The 22,799-nt window shown below is 59.2% G+C and overlaps 1 protein-coding gene across 5 annotated transcripts; it reads left to right on the forward strand.

The window, feature by feature from the left end:
• The first annotated feature begins 1,224 nt into the window (after positions 1-1,224).
• Positions 1,225-22,294, forward strand: ATXN7L3 (ataxin 7 like 3). Of its 5 annotated transcripts, none has more exons than XM_073326385.2 (13): positions 1,225-1,484; positions 4,840-4,952; positions 7,410-7,542; positions 10,360-10,531; positions 11,154-11,251; positions 12,175-12,197; positions 12,800-12,866; positions 14,194-14,225; positions 14,547-14,615; positions 15,641-15,684; positions 15,970-16,041; positions 16,955-17,088; positions 17,414-22,294. In XM_073326385.2, exons 2-13 carry the CDS (start codon positions 4,902-4,904, stop codon positions 17,560-17,562), a joined length of 1,044 nt encoding a protein of 347 aa, XP_073182486.1. In that variant the 5' UTR covers positions 1,225-1,484; positions 4,840-4,901; the 3' UTR covers positions 17,563-22,294. The 5 variants fall into 5 exon arrangements, with proteins under 5 accessions (XP_073182486.1, XP_073182488.1, XP_073182490.1 ...); XM_073326387.2 differs by having other exon boundaries at positions 12,821-12,866; XM_073326386.2 differs by lacking the exon at positions 1,225-1,484 and adding an exon at positions 2,141-3,351.
• Positions 22,295-22,799: the final 505 nt, after the last annotated feature.

Genomic DNA, 22,799 nt, shown 5'->3' on the forward strand with positions numbered 1-22,799 from the left:
TGTAACTTACAACCATCAGTGGAGTTCTCCTGGCCACCTTGTTAGAGCCACAGAGAACTGTTACCTGGCAAGGTGAATGAAACCATGTGTCTGTTATACAGGATGTTTGGGGCTTGCTTTTTGCAGGGGTGCTGGGAGGGGAGGACCCAGCAAAGAGATCTGCAAATCAGAGCCTGGAAGACGCACCCACAGGAGAGTTGGTTAGAAGGGGTGTGTGCCTTTTCTAAGGGGAGACCGAAGTGGGGGAGATCCCTTGGAGAGGGGGGCAGGCAAATTGGTTTTAGGAGGATCCCCTAGGAGGTGACAAGAGGCTGGCATGGGGAAGAAGGATACCCTGAGGTGGGGGAGTCGGCACTCTGTTAGGAGATGGAGGACACAGAAAAATGGGGAGGGGCAGCAGACATGTTGAGGGGATGGGACGGGGCAAGAAGGCAGCATGCAGATGTATATGGAGGGAGATCCCTGGGGAGTGGGGGGAATCAGGCAGTCAGGTGCGGGGAGGAAGCTCCTCGGGGGAGGGGGGGAGCAGGCAGTCAGGTGTGGGGAGGGGGATCCCCTGGGAGGAGGGGAGATTCCCCTGGGAGTGGGGGAGCAGGCAGTCAGGTGCGGGGAGGGGGATCCCCTGGGAGGGGGGGAGCAGTCAGGTAGGTGCGGGGAGGGGGATCCCCTGGGAGGGGGGGAGCAGGCAGTCAGGTGCGGGGAGGGGGATCCCCTGGGAGGGGGGGAGCAGTCAGGTAGGTGCGGGGAGGGGGATCCCCTGGGAGGGGGGGAGCAGGCAGGTAGGTGCGGGGAGGGAGATCCCCTGGGAGGGGGGGAGCAGGCAGTCAGGTGCGGGGAGGGGGATCCCCTGGGAGCCGGGGAGCAGTCAGGTAGGTGCGGGGAGGGGGATCCCCTGGGAGGGGGGGAGCAGGCAGTCAGGTGCGGGAGGGGGATCGCTGGAGGAGGGAGGAGCAGGCAGCCCCGCCCCACGGCCCCTTTGTGCGCTGCCCGCTCCGAGCCCCTCCCCCTCCCTTGGAATCCTCTGACACTCTCCGCCTTGCAACAATGTAGCCAGCCCCGCGCGGCGCACAGCAGCGTGAAAAAGGTGCCGGCTGCGCCGATTGGCTGCCGGCTCGCGGCCTCGCCCGCCCATTGGCGCCCGAGCCCCGCCTCCGCCTCGGCCTAGCAGGGTAGGTTGAGCCCCGCCCCCCCCGCCCCCCCCCAGCGCCTGCCAATGCTGCTGCCGCCCGGGCGGAGGGCGCGCTAGGGCCGGGGCCGCCGCGGCTGCTGCAGGGCCGGGCTGAGCCCCCGCAGCCTGCGTGGGGGATCCGCTCGGCCGGGGAGCCGGGGGGGCCATGGCCGGGGCTGCCGCCCGCTGAATGTGCCCGGGGAGGAGGAGGCGCCGCCGGGCATGGGGAGCCGGGAGCGGGGCGGGCGCTGCTGCTAGCGGGGAGCTCGGCCCCGGGCGACCCCCCCCCCCACCCCGCCTCTTCCGCACAGCCGGGGTGAGTAGCCGGGGGAGGGGCTTGGGGGAAGGGGTGGGGGGACGAGGAAGTGCGGGAGGAGATCGGCTGGCTGGGAGGGCCGGAGTAGCGGGGTGACTGGGTAGGAGGTCAGTGGGGGGGGGGGGGGGACTCACCCGGGGAGGGGGGCACATGGGGAGGAGAGTGAGCCGGGGCCGGGCCTCCCCCTGACACATGCTGGTCTGGGCGCGGGGGGCGCACACTCCAGGGCAAGCCTCTGCTGAGAGCGGAAACTAATTTTGGCTGGGGGTGGGGGGTGTCTCCTCTCTTTTGCACCCCCCGCCCTTCAGAGAGGGGCCACGGAGCATCCGCCCCAGTGGGGCTGAAGCTCGGAATCGTGGGGTGCGGGCCCGATCCTGCCTGGCAGCGGCCTCTGGCTCCCTGGCTTCAGATGGGTCTCGGGAGGGGCAGGACCCCGGTGCCAGCACCGTGGCTCGCTTCCTTTTGTGAAGCTAATCAAGCTCCCGGTGCCTTACGACAGGCAGCTAGGGAGAGCCCCAAACTGTTGGCAGCCCCTGGGAGTTGGTCTGGTCTTTGTACCCATCCCCCTGTGTCCACAAGCCGCTCCCTGCTTGCCAAGGGGGTGGCGGGGTGGGGGCTGCATTGGGAGAGATGCACAGTGGAGCTTACAAAGGGAAGAAGCCAGTTTTGAAATCGGTATTTCCTCTTTCTGACTTGTGGGAGCTCTCCCTCGCCACAAGCCCTGAGAGTGCAGGAAACCTGGGGGCCGCCCCTGGGGCTGCTTCTGGACCCCCTGGAAGGTGGGGTGGGGAGCTCCGCAGGCCTCTTTCCTCTCTGCGCCATCCTAGCCTGCCATTGGCATGATGCAGAAGCTGGCAATATGGCTCCTAACTGGATGGCTCGGTTATTTACTGGGTGTATGCGTGGAGGGGCGGGGAGGCGTAGTTCCCCAGGCTGCCCTCTTTTAATATCAGATCCATTTATCACACACACACCCCCACCCCCCACAGCTGCTTAACACCTGTCAAACTTCTGTGATCTCAGGTCCATCTGTTCCTGGGAAAGGTGATGCAGCAGAATTGTTTCTCGATGATGTGGGAAGCCGGGGGCCTCCTGCCCTGCTCCTCTGGGCAGATTATTCCAAAGAGGGGTTGGGGGGAGAGGCAGATAAATGTGGACTTTTCCCAAAAGCGGGAACGCTTCGACCTCCCTTTGACTAGCCGGGGGTCATGCCTCTGCCCCACGGCTCTTGCAGGGGTGCAGACTAAGGAAGGCGCCGACAGAGCGGGGGCAGCAGTGCGGGCCCCTGGCAGCGCCTTCTCCTGCCCACTGAGTTGACTCCAGTAGACAGAGATGTCTTCTGTTGCGGGTGCCCCAGTTGAGGGGGGTGGAAGCTGTTGGCTGGGCTCCTGGCGCGGAAAGGTGGAAGGAGCGCCCTGTTCTCCACGCTGCTTCCTGGGATGAGGCTGTCTCACGGCTGGCGTGTCTCAGCCTGCTGGTGCTCTCGTCCCGGCCCTGCAGGCTCCGGTGCTGTGTCCTGGCGCAGGGCCCGAGTACTGTGGTCTCTTTCCTTGCGCCGCTTTGCCTTCTCCGCCGTGTCGGGATTGTTGTTTTCCTAGGCTGGGGCACTGAACTGGCCTCGGGAGAGCTCTTGGACTCCACCAGCCCGCTGGCCTGAGGCGTGGCATCTCGGGAGGATTGACTTGGGTGTCACGCTTGGAGCTGTGTTTTGGGGTCCTGTTATTTATTTGTATTCCAGTAGAGACCCCAACTGAGACCAGGGCCTGAGGGACTGTAAGTACAGACACAGATTATCCCTGCAGCATGGTCCAGTGGGCTGGGACTCAGGAGACCTGGTTTCTGTTCCTGGCCTGCTGGGTGACTTCAGGTGAGTCACTTAGCCGCTCTGTGCCTCAGTTTCCCCATCTGAAAAACGGGAGAATGATTTTGACCTTTGAGCTCTACTGTTAAGAGGCGAGCGGTGGTGGTAGCATTAATAAAACACTTGCGGTGCAGATAGACGAGACACACAAGGGGGGGCGGGGAAAGGGACACAGAGCACAAGTGACTTGCCCAAGGTGTCGCAGCAGTGGCGGAGCTGACGCTAGAACTGGTCTCCTGAGTCCCACTCTGGCGCCTTGGCTGGTGCTGTCCGGCCTGTACATCCCCTAACCCAAGGCTTGGAGGAAGAGGTGATGGGGATTGAGGGAGTGGAGACCACACCTGCTGTGAAATAGCGACCGGTGGAATGCTGTTACTCGCTTTACCAACGAGAGGGGTGTGCTTTTGTTTCTGTTGGCTGAGCTCCTCTTGCACGCATGGGGGTTCCTCACATCCCTCCGTTCCCCCCGCTCCCTGCCAAGTTCTTTGGGTGCTGCCCTCTCATCCCCCTCCATTTTGGGGGCTCCCTGCTACCCCCCCATACTTCCTCCCTCATGCCAGGGACTGTCCCCCTCCCCCCCGCTTTCCTCCTCGGCCTCCCCATTATTCCTTCTTTATTTCCTATCTGGGCAGGAAGGGTGTCCATGCTAAACTCTATTGCGAGGATGGGCAGAGCTGACCTGGGGTGCTGGAATGTGTTAATGGCTGCCATCTGCCGGTGCTTTGATCTATAGACCATTACAGACCTGGTGGAAGCTGACTGGTCTGCCAACTAGATGCCAGGGGCTCTGTGGGTCCCCTGTTTCCCCCTTCCAGTTTGCCTATTTTGCACCAAAATCCATAGGGGTCTGCCTGCTGCTGCCAAGGAAAACCTGGTCTCTGGCGTTATTTTCGCAGGCCTCCCAAAAGGAGGGGTCTGTACGGTGAGCAGCTCTCGTTTCCAGGACAACCTCTTCTGAACCAGAACTGCTTAACAAAGCACCGGTGTCCATTGCGTTCAGGCCGCTGTGCCGGTCTGCGTGGCAGGGGCCTGGGCCTTGACTGGCGTTCCTAGATGCTGCGGTCCTAGCAATAAGTAATAATGCTAGCAGACCCTGCTTTCCTTACGCTTGTGCCCAGCTGTCCTATTACAGCCCCTTGCATCAGAACTGGCTGCACTGGTTGGCGACCCCCGGCGCCCTCTGGCTAGCACGTGGGGCTGGTTTGGAACAGCCCAGACTCGGTTGTGGGCGGAGGTTGTGCCCTGTCGGGGTGCAGGTGCTATCCGTCCCCCAGCGGCTGATACCGGTGCCGGGAAACAGCACCTCCTGTGTCCCCTGTTTGCGGGTCGCTGATCTAGTCAGTCTTTCCCCCTCTGCCCAGCGCAGGGTTGTCTCTGTGATGTGTTCTCAAATGACCCGCCTGATGGGGCTTCCCTTGGGCGGTGGGCGCTCTTGAGTGGGGTTTGATGGGGCTCTTAAGCGCTGACTTGTTTCTCCCCTTCTTGTCCGTGCAGCGGCATCCCAGCCTGGCCTGTGCTATGTGCATTCAAAGCGTCTTCTCCAATAGCGTTTGCAAATGAAAATGGAGGAAATGTCTTTGTCTGGCCTGGATAACAGCAAGCTGGAGGTAAGCGGGAGTGAGCCGTGGCCTGCAGGACTCTAGAAAGCCACTTTCCCTTGGAGAATCCTTCCCACCATCCTGGCCTCGGGATTTAACGAGTCCGTTTTACTCTGTGCAGAATTGTCCCCTTCTCGCTCCGTGCAGCAGGCAGATCTGCTGGCTGATCAGTGAGCAAGGCGTGTCCTTGCCACTCCTCTCAGTCCTGTGGAGCCAACAGGATTCCAGGCTGCATTAGCCACAGAATCACTTTGAGTTCCAGTTTCAGGGCTGCAGCCTAAGCTCAGCTACATGGAGGCGACCCTGGGGATGCAAGGGGTGGGGTGGGTAGAATTTGTCTGTTACTGGGGGTGAGGCCAGGAAGAGCCAAGCCTGACTTGTGGGTCCTGAAATGCCAGGAATGTTGATTCCTATAGTGCTGGCCTTTGACCCCTCTTTGGTGCATCCAAGGGGAGGGATGTGGCAAATCTCTGGGAAACCAATGACACTAAGTCGGAGGGTGTGGCAGAGGGAACATTAGTGAAACTGAATTCCTTCAAGAAAAGGGGGACTTGTGGCACCTTACAGACTAACCAATTTATGTGAGCATAAGCTTTCGTGAGCTACAGCATCCGATGAAGTGAGCTGTAGCTCACGAAAGCTCATGCTCAAATAAATTGGTTAGTCTCTAAGGTGCCGCAAGTCCTCCTTTTCTTTTTGCGAATACAGACTAACACGGCTGCTACTCTGAAACCTGAATTCCTTCACTTGCCTAGGGAAGGTGAAAGAAGAGGCCCCTGGCCCACAGCTTTACACGTGCGCCTGGGGCTGTCCAACAAGCCAACAGGGCTTTCCCCCGGAGGGAGGGCAGCCTTGCCTGCTGGATTCCTATGGCGAGGAGGAACCCCTCTTTCAGGGTGCAGGTGCAGGCCGCTTTCTTGCAGCATTAGTGAGGAAGCAGCCGGGTGTCCAATTCTAACTGGAAGCCGGGGGTGGGGGCCCGAGAATCCACCTCACTGGGGCCCCCGATTCTGCCCGTCCTGAGCTGACCCCTCTAGGAGGGGAAGAGTCTGGATTTGCAGAAGGATGTAGGTACATTCAGACCGTGCGACTTCATCTCAGAACGAGGAAGATTAGAGGGGAGGGATAGCTCAGTGGTTTGAGCATTGGCCTGCTAAACGCAGGATTGTGAGTTCAATCCTTGAGGGGGGCCATTTAGGGATGTGGGGCAAAAATTGGGGATTGGTCCTGCTTTGAGCAGGGGGTTGGACTAGATGACCTCTTGAGGTCCCTTCCAACGCTGATATTCTATGATTCTATGAGAGCCAGAAGGCTGCTGTCGTGGGGGGTGCGGGGGAGAGAGCTGAGAGCCATGAGACTTCCCAGGGTAGCTCCTCTGCGCTTGCTTCTGCCCCTCCTGTTGCCTTCTGGGGGAAGAGAGCAGGGAAAACTCCCTGATCCCAGACTCTTCCCCCCCTCTTACTGCAAATATACCTCCTTGGCTGGGGGTAAAGTGGCGACAGCCTTGGGTGGGAGAGGACGTGCAGCTGGGCCCTGCGTAGCCCCCCGTGGGCACCTGCTCCAGCATCGTGGCGTCTGCTGGGACGGGCAGAGAACATGCTCAGGAAAGATGGCAGCAGTTGCTCTGGGGTACAGTGCAAGGGGCGGGGGTGTGAGTGGGGGGCAGTGGGGAGGGGGCACCGGTGCTTTGCAAGAGTGGCGGTGGTGACCTTCGCCCCGTGAGCATCCCTGGGGGGCGGGGGGGAACATGTTGGTTGTGCCCAGTGCATCTTGTGCAACTCTCCAGTCTGAGTGCATGCTGCTTTATTTCCATGCTGATCAGAAGCCCGGGGTCCTCCCCCCGGGCCCCCGCCTGCTGGTGCGTTGTATGAGCTGACCCAGGGAGAGGGAGCCTGTTGCCTACAATGGCCGCGAAGGGTCTCTCCCCAGGTGTGCATGTAAGGGAAATTCTGCGTGATGCAGAGACGCGTTGCGTGGGGTATCCCCAGTGTCCCCGGGCAGAGGCTCGGGAAGCGCTAAAAACTCAAAAAACCAAACCACAAAAACCCTGCCAGTGGTGGTAATGGCAGAGGGGCCAGCGGTGGGTAAATGCTTTTTCTGCTGCTGCTGTGGATGGCTGTTGGGACATCTGCACCAAGCTCTAGGAACAGTCTTGGATCTGCCATTCAAACCCCCGACGCAGCGGTGGCCACTCAAATCAGCCACTATCCTGCTGTGGTATTTCCTGTTCCGGGCCCGATCCCGGTGGGGGCTGAGCAACCTCAGAAACCTCTTCTTTCCCACCCACCCCCCCAGTTCCTCACAGTCAGATCCGCTAGGTATAGGAAACGTTGCACGGTCTCGGGCAGCATGGGTGGCTGTTGTGGTCTGGGCTGTTGAAAATGGCAAGGGGGGGGAAATTTCACCCGGTGGGATGTAATCGGGTCTCCCTCCCTGCTGCTTCTCACCGGCTCTGTTGGGCCCCAGGCCATCGCTCACGAGATTTACACGGACCTGGTCGAAGATGCCTGCCTGGGGCTCTGCTTCGAGGTGCATCGGGCAGTCAAGTGCGGTTACTTCTTCCTGGATGACACGGACCCCGACAGCATGAAGGATTTCGGTGAGTTCCCTCTAGGGCCCTTCCCTGCTCCCTTCCCGCTCCTCAGGCTTAGCGGGGCAGAACCGGCAGGAGCATCCTCGAAGGATTTAAAGGGATGTGCCAACTTGGCTCTTTAGAAATGGCGAATTGAAAGCCGGGATCCGGTTTCTGATGAGGCCCCTTCAGATAGCAAAGCCTAATGCTTCCAGAAACACCCTTGAAGGTCACTTTGAGTCAGGTCTGCTCCCCCGATGAGCTTTGAAAGGGCCTTTTTAGCAAGGGAGAGACGGAGCTAGAGTAGCTACCCAGCGACAGGGTAAACTGGCCAGGCACGCAGTGCGGGCCCACGCGCCAAGTGAGTGAACTTGAAAAAGACTCAGGTGGGCACCCAGTCGGGATACAGGGAACCATCCTGGAGCAGATCAGTGGTCCATCTAGACCAGTGGCTCTCAGCCTTCCCAGGCGGCTGGACCCCTTTCAGGAGTCTGATTGGTCTTGCGTACCCCTCAGTTTTCACCTCACTTAAAAACAGCCCGTTTACAAAATCAGACATAAACATACAAAAGTGTCACAGCCCTGGAAAATTGCTGCCTTTCTCCTTTTTACCATATAATTATCAAATAAATCAATTGGAATATAAATATCGTACTTACATTTCAGTGTGTGGTACAGAGAGCCGTATAAACACGTCATTTTCTGGATGAAATGTTAGTTTGTACCGGCCTCGCTCATGCTTTTTATGTAGCCTGCTGTAAAACTAGGCAAATATCTAGGTGAGTTACCCGTACCCGGCTTGAGAACCACTGATCTAGACCAGTATCCTGTCCCTGACGTTGGCCAGCACCAGCTACGTCAGAGGAAGATGCAAGAAACTACGGCGGGAGGCCATTATGGCATAACCTGCCCATGAGGAAAACATCTTCCTGACGCTGTTCATTAGAGGCTGCTTTCTGCCCTGGAGCAGGAGGCTTGTCTTTTTAATTCTTATTTTCCTCCAACTCCTCGGAGTTAGGCCTTGGCTAAGCACAAGAATTGTACCAAGTGAACTAGACGCTTAAGGGGAGGCAGCCTCCCTCGTATGCGTGCAGGGATCCTGGTATAAAGCTGCCGCACATGGGTGTAGCTTATCTGGTTCGAGAAGGGGAATAAGCTGTGCGGGCACAAGGCGCCTTTCTGCCAGTTTCACTGTCTCTGCACTAGGGCTTGCACCAGTATAACGAGACTGGTTAAAATTTGCACGCCAGTTATATCAGTCCAAACCCTGTGAGTCGCTCAGGCTACAGCGTGGCCTTAGGCGTGTGGTTATTGTGCCAGGTACAGACGTCGGAGAAAGGCTGCGGTTTTCAAACCACTGGGGTCCCTCTAAGCCGTCGCTCCGTGCTTTTGGAGTTGCAGCTGTTCTAGGCAGCTACATAGCTCGGCTGATCAGCACTCTCCCTTCCTGGGTTCCATGCCACCGAGCGAGGGGACTGAGTTATGGGCCCCGGGGCGGGGGAATCCCAAAGAAATCTGCCCGTCTCCACTGACTGTTTATAAAGCGTGACGTGTTTGCAGTCAGGTTGGGCTCCCTCTTCCTGACACGAAGCGAGGAACCGGTTTACAGAGACGTTCCCAAGTGCATCACTTCATACCGGGTTATGTAGAAACCTTAACGCGCTCAGCCACCTCGGGGCCTGTGAGCACGGTTTGGGTAGCGGAGGGTCAGACGCTAGAAATGTATCTAAACCTCGGGCTTGGCCTTTCGATGAAATTTTCCTTTGCCTGACCAAACCCCTAGGGCAAAGTGACTTGTAGGCATCAGCATTGGCTATGCTCATAGGGATCTGTGTCTCTTGGGGGCGAGGGAGGCTCTTGCAGGACAGCAGGAGAACCTCCACTTCTGTAGCCTCAAAAGGGGGCAGGGGGGAAGGGGGCTGTCTGGGGACTGGCTCTTAAACTGACCTGTTTCGTGAGGGTGGAAGGAGGGTTTTACTGTAATCAGAAAAGTGACTGTGTAAAAACAGCCTCTTCTTGGCACACGGCTCCTTGGGGTCCCAGCTACCGATGTTACTGAAACAAACGTGTCGTTTCCCCCCACGACCGCCAGGCAGGAGAGGGACTGGAGCGGATTCGGCCCCCCTATTGCTGTGTATCCATATTTGAGTACGGACCCCGACTGAGATGGGGCTCTGGAGCAGCGCTTTTCCAGTCAGTCTTCGGGGCCCACTCTTGCCTCAGTCGTCCCCGTCCCCGTCCCCCCCCCCCAGTTAATCTTGGGAGGCTGGTTTCTGCCAAGGAGCTCTGGAGGGTTACTCAGCCTAGCGAGGCCTTGCCACTAGCCCTTTCCTGGCTGTTTTTCCGCTCTCACTTCCAAGGCTGCCCTGGTATCCCGCAGCTGGCCTGGTTGGTCATCGCATGCTCCCCATCCTGCGGCCCGTGCATTTATCCTGGGGAGCTGGGCTAAGCCTAGCATGCATGTGGCAGAGCCCCATCCCCTTAAAGGGCCAGCTCATCCTGCGGCTGGCCCCCATGGTGCTCGGTGCTGTACGTATTCCCAGATCCCAGGTGGAGTTGGCAGCTCTGTGTCCCGAGTCTGCTCGGAGTCTGTGGGAGAAGGGGTTCTCTCGGTACCTCCCCAGGGCCGGGTGCTGGCCCGCTGTTAAGCCGGGTGAAACTTGGGCTCTCCCGCAGCCTATTGACAATCGGAGCAGACTCTCCGAGCAAGCTGGAGCGTTGTGTGGCTGGTGGGAGTGCTCAGGGACGTGGCGGTGGGCGCTGCTGCCCCCCACCCTGAGGAGCTGTTCCGTGCCTGCCCCGTGGCACCAGCAGGACTCATGCTTGTGCCCCCCTCTTTCTCAGAAATCGTGGACCAGCCTGGCGTGGATATCTTCGGCCAGGTCTACAACCAGTGGAAGAACAAGGAGTGCGTGTGTCCCAACTGCAGCCGCAGCATCGCTGCCTCCCGCTTCGCCCCCCACCTGGAGAAGTGCCTGGGGATGGGTCGGAACAGCAGCCGGATAGCCAACAGGAGGTGAGGGCTGGTCGCGGGGACTGGTCGCGGGGGCTGCTGGTCACAGAGCCCTTTTCAGCTACAGACCGGACCGCAAAGGGGTCATGGGCACCGAGCCCGCGCCCTGCACTGGATGTATCCCCCCTCGGGGAAATCAAGGCCTAGGGAGACTTAGCGGGGTGTTCCAGTGAGTCTGTGGCAGAACCCAGGAGTCCTGACTTAACCACTAGGCCACCCTCCCTTCTCTGAGCTGGGAACAAAACCCAAGAGTCTTGATCCTCTTCATTTGCTAACTGCTGGCCCCGCCCCCCTCCCAGAATCAGGAACAGGACCCAGGAGTCCTGAGGCCCATTTCCCTAATTGCAATTAAATTTTTTTGTAAAACTTAATTGTTGAAACCTCCAGGCACTGTGTTTAGCCCCCTGCGTGCCTCCCCCCCCCCCCCCCGCAACCTGTTTTGTGCAGTTGGGTTTGTTGGTCAAGATGCTCCTTGCCCCTCTGCTGATCTCCGTGGACGTGGAGCTTTGTGGGGTGGCTCGGTGTCCCTCTACCTTGGGCCATCTGCGGGGGGGCGGGTGGGGGGCAGGCCTCCAGAGCTGAGCACCCTCGTGGCTGTGTGTCCCCCATCCCCCCCCCCGAACAGGATCGCTAGCAGCAACAACATGAACAAATCCGAGAGCGACCAAGAGGACAACGATGACATCAACGATAACGACTGGTCCTACGGCTCTGAGAAGAAAGGTAGCGCGGCCGGGGGTGGAGGTGGGGGGTCCTATCGCGGTCTCTGGGCAGTGCAGAGCGAGCGGGTGGGAGGTTCCTCTACTGCGTATCCGTCCTTGTGCAGTAAGGGCCAGATCACCCCACGCCCAACACCCAGAGGGCTGGGCTGTGAAAGATCTCCCCGGGGAGCCATGTTGAGGGGCAGAGTGAGAGGTAACGGGGTTCCTACCCCCCCATACCTTAAGCCTGTGGGGCCTGCCCTTGACTTGCTCATCAGTGGGGCAGATGTTGGTGCCCAGCACCTCGTGCCCAAGGTCATGGGGGGGGTTTGGGGCAGAGCCAGGAAGTGAACCCCGATGTCCTGAGTCCCCGCCCAGAGCCGCCACCGCAAGCCTGCCTTGCCTCTCCGTGGGGGGGCTGGGAAATAATCTTAGTTAGCGCCTCGTTGGGGGGTGGTCTTGGAATGGGTGGCTCAGGCCTCCTTCCGGGGGCCCTTTGCTCTGCGTTCTGTCCCCTGCACCCCAGCCTGTCTCTGCCGGTTACCCAATGACCTCATGCAGCCAGCTCTGCGGCCGCTTGGACGCCAGGCTGAGAGGAGCCTGGGAGAGCGAGCGAGCCTCTGTCTGTGTGTTCTGCCCCTCGGGAGCTGCCTAGCCTGCATGAAGCCCTTGGAGGAGCACGGCTGCGGCCGGGTGGTGGTGCGGGCTGGCGCCGAAAGGGTTAAAGCCAAGCAGCGCGGGGGCTTGGCTTTCGGTCCCTTCTGGCCATCCTGTCCCATCCCCGTTTCCCACCCCGGTCGCTCCCGCAGGACCTGGGCCTTTTCAGCCCTGGTCCGCTGGCTCCCCTGCCTCTGGAGGGGACGGGCTCCGAGGCTGGTTTGGACGTTGTGAGATGGTGGCACTGTTAGGGCTAAAGAACATTATTCCTTCCTCCTCCCTTCCTAGCAAAGAAGAGGAAATCCGATAAGGTACGTTCTGTGTGGCTCATGCTGAAGGGGCGAGGGAATGTAGGGTCGGGGGTGAAGAGGTGCTCACCCCTCGTTTTTGCAACGCGGGGGGGGGGGGGGGAGGAGACCCATCAGCTGTGAGCGCTGGGACGCAGGCTGGCGTCAGGTGCGTGTGGTCTGCAGGGTACGTACTGGCAGTGGGGCAAGGGAAGGTTGGCCCGGGGGCGTGGTCCTGCCTTGATCTGCATGCCCCATGGTGTCTCTAGTGCCCGTCCTGGGTGCAGAGGACGTCTCCTCTGCTTGGGCCCTCGTGCCGGGAGCTCGGCTCGGTGCTCGGGGGGTGGGGGGGAACCCCGGAGCCCGAGGCCATGCACCGTTTGCACTGTGACCGCAAAAGGGAGCGAGACTTTCTGTGTGCGCTGTTAGGGCTGTCAGGACACCGCAGCTCTGCCCCTTCAGTTCTGGTCCCAGGTGAGCGCGTTCCCTTGAATAACCAGGGGTGAGGTTTGTGGGTGTGAATGCCCAGATCCCCGGGGCTGGCTGTTCTTCTCCATGGGGCTGGGCGGGGAAGGGGACAGGCAAGGTGCACTCAGACCCCGCTTCGTTCCTTCTCTTCCCCAAAGCGTTTGTCTGCCTTATTCCAGAACCCCAACTCGCCCCGGAGATCGAAATCCTTAAAACACAAAAATGGTAAGTGGTGAGGGGGCGGAGCACCTTGGTGGAGGGGGCGGGGCTTAGGCCGGCTGGCCCTGCCTGGGGCTGGCGCTCCCCACTGCTTCTGGGAACGGGGCCTGATGTCTCTGTGGAGCGGCCTGGTGCAGCCAAGTCCTGCCATGACAGTGACTGTGCGGCTGGCCAACCGCGATGCCCTGGGGAAGCCTGGGATGTGCGATGCTGGAAGGGGGAGCAGTAGCATGGCAGGGCATTGGGGAGGAGCGTGGGGGGGGAGGGATAGCTCAGTGGTTTGTGCATTGGCCTGCTAAACCCAGGGTTGTGAGTTCAATCCTTGAGGGGGCCATTTAGTTCTCTGGGGGGAGGGATTGCTCAGTGGTTTGAGCACTGGCCTGCTAAACCCAGGGTTGTGAGTTCAATCCTTGAGGGGGCCATTTAGGGATCTGGGGCAAAAATTGGGAATTGGTCCTGCTTTGAGCAGGTGGTTGGACTAGGTGACCTCCCGAGGTCCCTTCCAACCCTGATATTCTGTGATTCCTTGGGGAGAGCCCATGGGGAGGCCAGCAGGCTGCTGGGTGAGGCCTGGCCGGTTCCTCACCTGTGACCCAAGGGAACGCACTGTCCTGGCCCTGAGTGGGTCTGGTTCTGGGCCGCGGAGCTGCTGCCTGCCCCAGCGTAGTCTGCCCCTTTCTCTGATACGTGTCCCACCCCTACCCCGTGGGTCACCGGGGTCTGGGGGTCCCCGCCGGAGAAGCAGACAGCTGTGGCAGAGCTTCCCCGGGAGGATCCTGTGGGAACCGTGGGGTTGCAATGGACTCTGGAGGCTGCCGGCAGTTCCAGGGCACCCCCTGCTCATGCCCCGGGCCGGGGGGCTCTAGATGGCTGCTGGCTTGAGCTCCTCTTCAAGGAAGGGGTGGGGGCAGGGGCAGGGGTTTGCCCGGCGCCCCTCCCTGCCTTTACCGAATGCGCTGGCTTCCTTTTCCCTTCTATGCCCAGCTCGAGGCTCTGCCGTGGCTCACTCCGCTGTTCCTGACTCTTCTCCTCCCCTGTGTGCTGAGCCCCCCAATGCCCTCTTCCCATAGGCCTCTCTCACGCCCCTAAGCCTGCTGCTCCTGGGAACCCCCCCTCCCCCAACCTGTGCCTGGCTGAGACAAAGGTCCCTGGGGCTGGGACTGGCTTCCCAGGGGCTCTGTCCCGCACCATGGGGACACACACAGGGCTGCTCGGTGGCTCTCCAGGCCCAGGCAGGGAGGGTGGGAGCCTGGCTGGGGTTGGAGCCCCTATCTCTCCCTTTGCCCAGAGTGATGGCCGCATCACGTGTCTCACCATCTCGTCCTCTTTTCAGGGGAGCTCAGCGGGAACTCGGATCCCTTTAAGGTGAGTGTAGGTGTGAATCCATGGTGTGTGTGTGGGGGGGAACGGACGGACAGCATGGCCCAGTGGGTAGAGTGCTAGCCTGTGATTCAGGAGACCTGGACTCTATTCCCAGATCTGCCACTGGCCTGCTCGGTGGCCACGGGCAAGTCGCTTCCCCTCCCTGTGCCTCGGTTCCCCTCCCGCCCCTCATCTGGTGTATTTAGATTTGAAGCGCTCTCAGGCCGGGGCTGGTTTACACAGCACTGGGGCCCTGACTGGGGTTAGCACGCTGCACCCCGGACGATCCTTGTGACATTCAGTCACCCTCGTGTCTCCCTGCAGTACAGCAGCTCTTCTGGAATCAACTATGAAACGCTGGGTCCCGAGGAGCTCCGCTCGTTGCTCACCACGGTGAGTAGCCCCTTGGGACGGAGCAGAAAGGGAGCAGGGCGGGGCGAGATTCGCTTGGGAGCCAGGGCTCCTGGGCTCTGTCCCTGCTGACTTGCGTTGTGGCCTGTGACTGGCCGCATGACCTTTCCCTCTGTGTCCGTTAGCCCGGCTGCAGACTGCTCACCTGGGCGGGGAAGAGCTAAGATCCGGGAAGCGCTCCGAGCCTGACGGCGCACTTGCTGCGTGCCTTTCCCGCTTGGCTTGGGGCTTCAGCAATACGACGAGCCAGAGCGGGCGGGGAACATTGCTAGGTTGCTCCAAGACCCCTGAGAGTCAGTCATTCCTGCTTGGGTGACACAGAGCCCATGAGTTAGGGTCCAGGATGTTGTCCAAGTAAATATCCCCACTCCTCCTTCCCCATTCCTAGTCGTTTTCCGCTGGTAGAGCCCCTTGTCTTTAATATCCGCCTGTAGCTAAGAAGCATCTGATGAACTTGTAGCTACGTTGCCTGGCCTCAGCTTCCTGACCACATGGGATAGGGGTCTTGGCTGCTCCTCTGTCTGGAGTTTCTCTCCCAAGCCCTTCCTCTTGGGCACTGCTCCTTGTTCAAACGCTGCCTACCTCCGAAGCAGCTGACCTGCCTCGGCAGCAATGAAATTGATGCCTGGCTGCTTACCCCTGCTGCAGTGGCCTGCTGGGCTCTGAATAGCAGCAGCAAAACTGACCAGTCGAGTTGGTTTCACGCTGCAGCTGCTTGGGGAATACCCTTAGCAGCAGCAGCCGAGGCACTAGGACTGCCCTGCTGCAGACTAGGGAAGACAGGGCTGCATTGAACCATAGATGGAAGGTTGCCCCGGGGAGTGAAATCTTTCAAGCTCTGTGTTGCCCCCCCCCAGAACCAGGGGGAACCTTGTGTCTCTGGTTGCCAAGGAAGGTCCCGTGTTAAGGGTATTTGAAAACCCCACGTAGCAATACCTCTGCGCTGGGACACCACCGGTGACCCTCGCTGCCTCTGTGGTCGCTCAGCCCATCTGTTCTCTCTCTAGCAATGCGGGGTGATCTCCGAACACACCAAGAAGATGTGCACCAGGTGAGAGCACCGCCTCGGGTCTCTGCGCCCTGCTCGGGGCCTTTCCGAAAGGCTTTGCTCCGGCAGCTTGGCCTCACTGCAACCTGGGACTGCATGGGGTGGGTGGGGTCGTCTCCTGTCTGAGGAGCAGCTGTTGCTGAGTTACCGGCAGAATCACCCCCCAAAAGCGTGACTCTCCGGGGTGTAGGGAGGCAGCCGGGGAGCCAGGGTAGGGCTGGGAAGTCCAGGGAAGGGGAACACAAGCCACTGTGCGCTCCAGGCCTCTGAACTCCTGTGTCCCCGCAGGTCTCTGCGGTGCCCCCAGCACACAGACGAGCAGCGGAGGTCAGTCAGGGTCTACCTCCTTGGACCCTCTGCGTAAGTGCAACCAGACAAAAGCGGAGCCGAGGCGCGCCCATGGGAGATGGAAAAGGCTCCTGGGCCTGCCGCCTCCAGGCTGGGCTAGACAGGGCCAGCTCTCTGGGCCCTGGCGGGCTCATCTCCAGGAGACGTTTAGCGAGGCCCTGGTGTGGCGACTGTGGGCCTCGGCCAAGCACAGACAGCGAGGGCAGCAGCTCCCCCAGAGCCCGAGGCCCTGAGCAGACAAGCCCTTGTTCAGCCCCAGGGCTAGTGGGGGCTTTGCCCAGCGCCATGTGGATGGCCCCGGGGGAAGTGTCTGTCCCAGGTTGGAGGCAGGTGACTGATATGTGGGACAGCAGCCCAGGATGGGGTTTCTGAGACTGGCTGCTGGGGGCTCGGGTCCTGCAAGAGGGAGCCTGTTCCAAGCTGGGGGGGGAGTGCAGCAGAAGGCTTGATGCAGGGTGAGGGGAGAGGATCTGATTCTGGAGGGCTCTAGGGAGCAGCAGGAGGACCTGAGGGCAGGGCTGTCTGTGGGAGCTGGAACTGCTGTGGCCCTTCCCTACCCCGGCCACAGCCAAAACCCGGCTCCACGGGCTGGCCTGGGGGTAGCAGGGGGTCCATAACCGAGCAGGCAGGTGGGGGGCAAGCCCTTTGAGAAACGCTTAGAACCAAAGCGCCTTGTTTGTTACCCCCACCTCAAAACAAATGAAGCGGGGGCGGAAGAGGGCTGCGCCTTGCAGGAGATCCAGAGGCCTCGCTGGTGGCCAGCACATCTCCTCCCCCTGAGACCTCTGGCCCCATCTGACTGCTCACCTCGCTCTGCAGGGGAACTCACTGGCTTGTGGGGCACGGGTTCAGAAGCAGCGTGTGCGGGGTTAAGGGATCTATGAAAGGCTGTGACCCCTTACCCCTGTGTGCCCCCTCCCCCCAGCTCGCTCCCGGAAGCAGAGGGCAGCGTGGAAAACGAGGGCTTTGACGTGTCGGAGAGCCAGGCCATCATGAGCCGGCTGCAGTGGGACGGCTCCTCGGACATCTCGCCCTCCGACTCGGCCTCCTCGAAAGCAAGTAAGAACTGGGGGCTGGGGGTGGGGTCTCTGCCGGCTGCCAGGGTCCTGGGAGAAGTGCCCTGAGGATTTGGGGCAGCTCCCTGGTCCATCATGCCCTGGGCAGAAGGGGCAGGCTGCCCTCCCTCCCCGCAGTTAATAGGAAAGCCCTCGGCTTTCCTCCCAACTTGCTCCCTATTGTCCCTGCCCCGTGGGGGCCAGGCTGAGTCTCTGGGGAGTGGGGCTTTCCCCTTTGGTTTGGGGGGCCACATGGGGCCCCGGCCCTTCCTTACCAGCTCCAGGGGCTGGGCGTGCGGCTCACGTTCCCTCTTCTCCCTTCGGCCCAGGTACGAACAACTCGGAGTCGCGAAAACCCAAAAAGAAGAAGCCGCACCTGAGCCTGGTGGGGGGCACGCCGGGGCTCAGCTCTGGCAAGAAGAAGAAACCCAAACCGCCTGCGCCCCCCACCCCCAGCATCTACGACGACATCAACTGAGGGGCGGGGGCAGCCCCTGCACCGGGCCTGTCCTGACTCTGATGGCGCCCGGGGGAGCCAGGCGGCGTCTCGTCCCCCCCACCCCGCTCCATTGACTGCGAAGAGAGAGCGCGTCTCCGGGAATCGCACTGCGCGGGGCACCCGTCTCCAGGAGGGGGCGCTGTGGAGCTAGAGGCCGTCACTGCCTGTGGGGATTGGGGGGCATGGCGGGCGTGTCCCTTTCCCCCATGTCTATTTATTCTGTGATTTTTTTTTTTTTTGTACTGGATGTCCAATCATGACTATGTGGTGACGTCTGTCGCTTGGCAACACTAGAGACGGGTGCGGGGGACTGAGCTGATTCCACCCTGGCCCTTGAAGGGAGGCACCGGAGAGGAGGGGTGCGGGAACCGGGCCATGCCAGCCCCGCAGCCTCCCCGCCTGCTCTGACCGACGAACTGGAAAGGAGGGGATCTGAGGGGAGGAAAAGCCCCAGGTGCGTCCCTTCAGAGCCACCTCCTCCAGGGAGCGGGGTTGCTGGTGCAAGGGTCCATGCCAGGGGCCCAGGGCCTTTGTTTTCAGGGTAACCCAGGCCTTATGTAACTTCTGGCCGGGCCTTGATTTGGCATTTTGGGGGGAGGCATTCCTCCTTCCTTCTGCCCCCAGGTGGGGAGGGGGCTGGCCGCTGACAGGTCCGCGCCCCAGCCAGGCCAGCACTCAGGGCGTGATCTGATGTCTCCGCTGTGGTGCGCTCTGCCCGCAGGGCGGTGGCCATGTGCCACCCTCGCTCTGTGGCTGGTGCTCGCTGGGTGGGCCGGCCCCAGAGCGGGCACCGGTCAGTGCGCTGGGTGAGGACTGTGGGGTACGGTCGGGCCCGGGGGTGTGGGAGGGCAGAGGCCCCCTCCCCATTCGGCGTGGAGGCTGGATGGTGACACACATTCCCGTGGGGTCCCCCTCCTGGCATGGGGACGTGCTTTTGGCTGCTTAGCTCCATGGTGTTGCTGGCGTTTGTTCTGCCGTCTCTGCTTGGGGGGACGAGACTGCTGTACCGTTGGCGGGGGGAGGGGGGGTACCATCGCGATGCTTTGCCTTGCCCAGTGTTGCCCTGGGACTCCAGTCGTACCCAGTGATTGGAGGGAGCTGCTGGCTGGGTAAGTGCTGGGGCCCTCCTGCCGCTGCTACCGTGGAAAGCAGCCGCAGGACCCGTGACAAAGCACGTGCTCCGGCTGCATCCACGGGACTTCCTTTGCCGGGCCCGTGTTCTCGCTCTCTGCACAGCGCAGGTCTCTGAGCAGCGAGGCTGGCATTGGAAGGATTCACTGCTTTAAAAAAACCTGGGTGGGGGGGGAAGCATATTCGCCCCCTCCCTCTTCCCTGCCTCCCATCTCCCCTCGAGCTTTAGGAAGGGACAAGTGAGTGCCCACTGAATCACGTGGCTTGGGCTGCCCTTTGCTAGAGATGAGCTCCTTCCTCTGCACGCTCTGAACGTGCTAAGCATGGCCCAGGCCCCATTTTTGGGGCAGGACCCCCCCTTTTTTTCCCTCCGAGGACACATGGTGCTTCCTGCTGACTTGGAAAACCGAATGCTTACATTTTCAAGGTGTCTTTTACTTTTTCTCTCATCTCTGGGTGGCCCTCTGGTTTCTGATTCTCCTGGGGCTTCTTGTCACCAGGAACCAGACCCCGAGTGGGCTTCTGGTGGGTCTTTTCTTGTGGCTCTTCTCCTGTCTCTCTTGAATTTCTATCTCTGCAATTCTCAGCCAGCTGAGCCGTGCGCCTGTGTGTGCAGAGCAAACCTCCCAGGGAACTGAGACCCAAGCCATCTGCTTTTATTTCCTCTAGGCCTTTCTGTGATGTGATCCGGCTGATATTTTTTTTGCAGTTGGGGGAAGAATTCAAGTGGCGGTCGGTTTCTGAGCCTTTTGCTAATGGTGACCAGCGTTGCTGCAGGCCTGCTTGCAGAGAACCTCTCTGTCCTGCAGGTGGCAGCGTGTCAGTCTGTCTGTCTGTCTGACTCTTCCTGGATGCTTGCATGTGTGAGCAAGGCTGTATCCGGATGCCTTGCAGGTTCCAAAAGCATCTGAAAACTGATTGGGGGGGGGGCACCTCCAGGTTTCTCCTCTGCTTTCCCGTTGGAGCCGTGGCACTCAGCCAGCCCTCTCGTGCGTGCGGCTCTGCCCTGCTCTGCACTGAAGGGGCCTGTGGGGTGCCCTCAGTGAAAGGGCAGGAACCCGAGGGCATGCAGAGCTCGCTGCTTGGATCATGGTGGGGGCTGCATGCGGAGCAATCTCTGCCGGCTGCGTCTCGATGTTCGAGGTCAAGGCAGTCACGGTGCACAGCCCTAGCTCAAAACTGGGGGCCACTCAGAGCGGGGGAGGCACCTTTGACACTGAGCACATGTGTATGGCACAGGGCCCTGCTCCTGGCCTGCAGTCTGAGGCAGCCAGCTGTCTGCATAGGTATGTGCTCTGCCCAATTGTGGTTCTGGTATCCCTGCACCTTCCTTCTGTTCCGCAGGTCGCTCCCTGCGAAGGGTGGGGTGTGCAGACCCAGCCTTTCCCATGTAACTTTTGTCTTGGGTCTCCAAACGCCTGAGGCACCGATCGGCTGTAAGTGGCCTGGAATGTCTGCTCCAGATCGCTGCGGGCCTCATCGCAGAACGGTGAAAATGGCTAAACCCCGATGAGTGGCTCTGCTGGCTGGCAAATATGAACTGAGTCCCGTAGTGCAAATGAGGTGTCCTGCTTCCCACAGCCTTGCTGATTCCCTGTCTAAGGTAACTTTATGAAAGGCACCTGTCTGACCCTAGGAAACCTTTGTTCTGAGCTAGACTCTGACCTGTGCTCCTGTGTCTGTCTCCTAAACTCCAGCCATTATGTCTTTAGAAGGAAGGCTCTGGCTGCAGAGAACAGGCCTCTGGGGAAGAGGGTCTTTAAGGGAGAGGAGAGGAATCCCCCCAAGTTAGGTGTCCATTTGGGCTTGGGTGCGGGTAGGTTAATCACAAGTTGCCTATTCATCCTGTGCCCTTCTTGGGGGAGGGAGAGAGTCTAGTTTTTAATCTAGGTTAAGAATCATGAGAGTCTTGAATGGTGGAGGAATTTATTAAAGGGATGGCAGAGATTCGGGGTGCGAGCTGGAGGCGAGTGTCACGTGCACAAGCATTTGACCCTGTAGATTGGGCGCTGACCTGCAAGTGGCCTCTGCTAGTGCATCCAACAGGGTGTGCCAAGATCATACAGTGGCTTGGAGCTCTAGAATGACGGGGTTGTCTGTGTGTCCCTACCAACTGCTTTGCAAGTGTGTGGGATTGAACTGTCCATGCTGTGTCCTACAATTGGCTCTCTCAGCCCGGCGGCTAGTCTTAGTGGAGGTGATCACTGCACCTCGTTCGCTGCTTGTACAAGGGAACAGTGTATTCCTCCCTCTGAGCTATGCAGCTGAGCCAGGGAGACACTCAGCCATGAGCTCCAGTTTGACTCCTGGCTTGTGGCCGGGCTCATTTTAAGCTGTGCCCTTCCCCTGCCTGCTGATGCACCTGCCTGGGGTGTCTGAGCTCTCTCTGGACGTGGTTGACGTCTCTTTACGTGTTGTCTTTCCGGTCGATGCAACTGCAGGCTCCTCGCACCGCTGCGGTTTTGAGTGGAGTGGAAACAATGCTGCTAGCTTTGGGGCGTAGCTGCATGGGGCTCCTACGTGCAACTCTGGATCAAGCATCTCTAGAAGCTGTTCTTTGCCCCGAGCCGGGACTCCTAAAAGGGTCAGTCCCATGGCACCTGGGCTTGTCAGCAGTAGGAACAATAGAACCTTGAGGGCCCAGGCCTGGACCGCTCTCCTGCAGCGCCAGCGTGTGTTGAGCTAGACCTTTCTGTGGAAGGAGGTGGGCAGCAGCTGTCCACTCTGCTGTAATAACAGGGGCAGTGGGGTCTGGAACAGGACAAAGCAGGCTTTTCCCTCTAGGCTTAAACTGCTTGTTGCTGACAGCTGCATGTGTGTCATGGGAGTCGCTACAGCACAGTGCATAGAAGGCAAGTGGAGGGTTAATATCTTTGTCCTGCACAGAATATTAAAACAACCTGCTTAACTAGGTGAATTGGTGGGACTAAAATCCTTTGTGCAGAGGAGGACCATGGTAGTTCTAAGCGTGGCCACTGAGGAGGTAGATGACTGGCTACCATGGAGGTATCAGAACATTGTGGACAGGCCGGTCATGAACAGCTCGAGTCGTGCAACTTCAGAAAGCAAGGCCTAAGAGAGAACAACCCAAAGGAGCCCAGGCTGGACCCTGTACTGCAGCTGCTGGTGGAAATCCCTGAGAAGCACAGCTGTATTTGTGTTTGGCTTGCAGCCTCAGAGAGTGATCCAGGCTGCTTGGTTTTTTCTTCTTACTCATAGGCTCTATCATTCCCCCCCCACCCTTTTTTTTTTTATTTTTAAGGTAAGCCTGCTTCACTTGAAACCCTGCATTCTATCATGATACTGGTCATGAGGAGGGTTTTAATTTGTAATGATATAAAAAACCTGCACCTGTGACTTCCCATTTGTGGCCCTCAACCTAACTGCCAGGAGGGTGGGAAATGACACAGGTGTTGATCACATGTGGGAAGGTGGGGTCAGTACTGTACTGTGGTCTTGAAATTTTTATTTTTGCATATGTAATCCATCCTGTACAGGTAGTTCCAACTTTGTAAAAGCTGTGTATTCCCATTAGTGGATTGTGGCTGCCCCTGTAAATAAAATGCATCTTGACTTGGTATCCAAGCCTCTTCTGTCTATAATGTCATTAAAGTGCAGCTGTCTACCCTTCTGACTAGAAGTACAGCTGGGGGGAAGTGTTAATGGTTAAGAGATGTGTTTTTGTTTTTTTTTAATTAAACCCTTGGGGAGGTGTGGGTGGGGCTTGAATTTATCTCTAACTGTTAAACTACATGAGGAAGAATGGCAGTTTGGCTGTAAAAAGTGCAAGCTGCCACACAGACTGGACTGTCAGGGAGAAAGAAATGCAGGGGTACCCTTCTGTCAGCCAGAGAGACTTGCTGCTTGTGATGGTTAGAGTAGAAGCCAATGTCCCAGCTGTGACTGTCACGCAAGGACTGAGGCCTGCCCTAAAGGCTCTTTGCATGAGTATAACTACTTCAGGTAAGGGTGTAGGTTTTGTACCAAGACTGTTATCCCAGTAAAAGCCGTGCTGGGAATCTGATGCTAATATAGCTAATTCTGGCTCAGGAAGTAGAATAAGCTATATCCTTCAGTACTTTCAT

This window comes from Lepidochelys kempii, chromosome 27 (genome assembly GCF_965140285.1).
Source record: "Lepidochelys kempii isolate rLepKem1 chromosome 27, rLepKem1.hap1, whole genome shotgun sequence".
NCBI classification, from domain to species: Eukaryota; Metazoa; Chordata; order Testudines; family Cheloniidae; genus Lepidochelys; species Lepidochelys kempii.

Bases quoted from the DNA above. Each gene is read 5' to 3' on its own strand.
- ATXN7L3 (XM_073326385.2), top strand. From the start codon at position 4,902: ATGAAAATGGAGGAAATGTCTTTGTCTGGCCTGGATAACAGCAAGCTG. The intron at 15,685-15,969 runs GTGAGAGCACCG...GTGTCCCCGCAG, and splicing joins ACCAAGAAGATGTGCACCAG to GTCTCTGCGGTGCCCCCAGC. The intron at 17,089-17,413 runs GTAAGAACTGGG...CCTTCGGCCCAG, and splicing joins CTCGGCCTCCTCGAAAGCAA to GTACGAACAACTCGGAGTCG.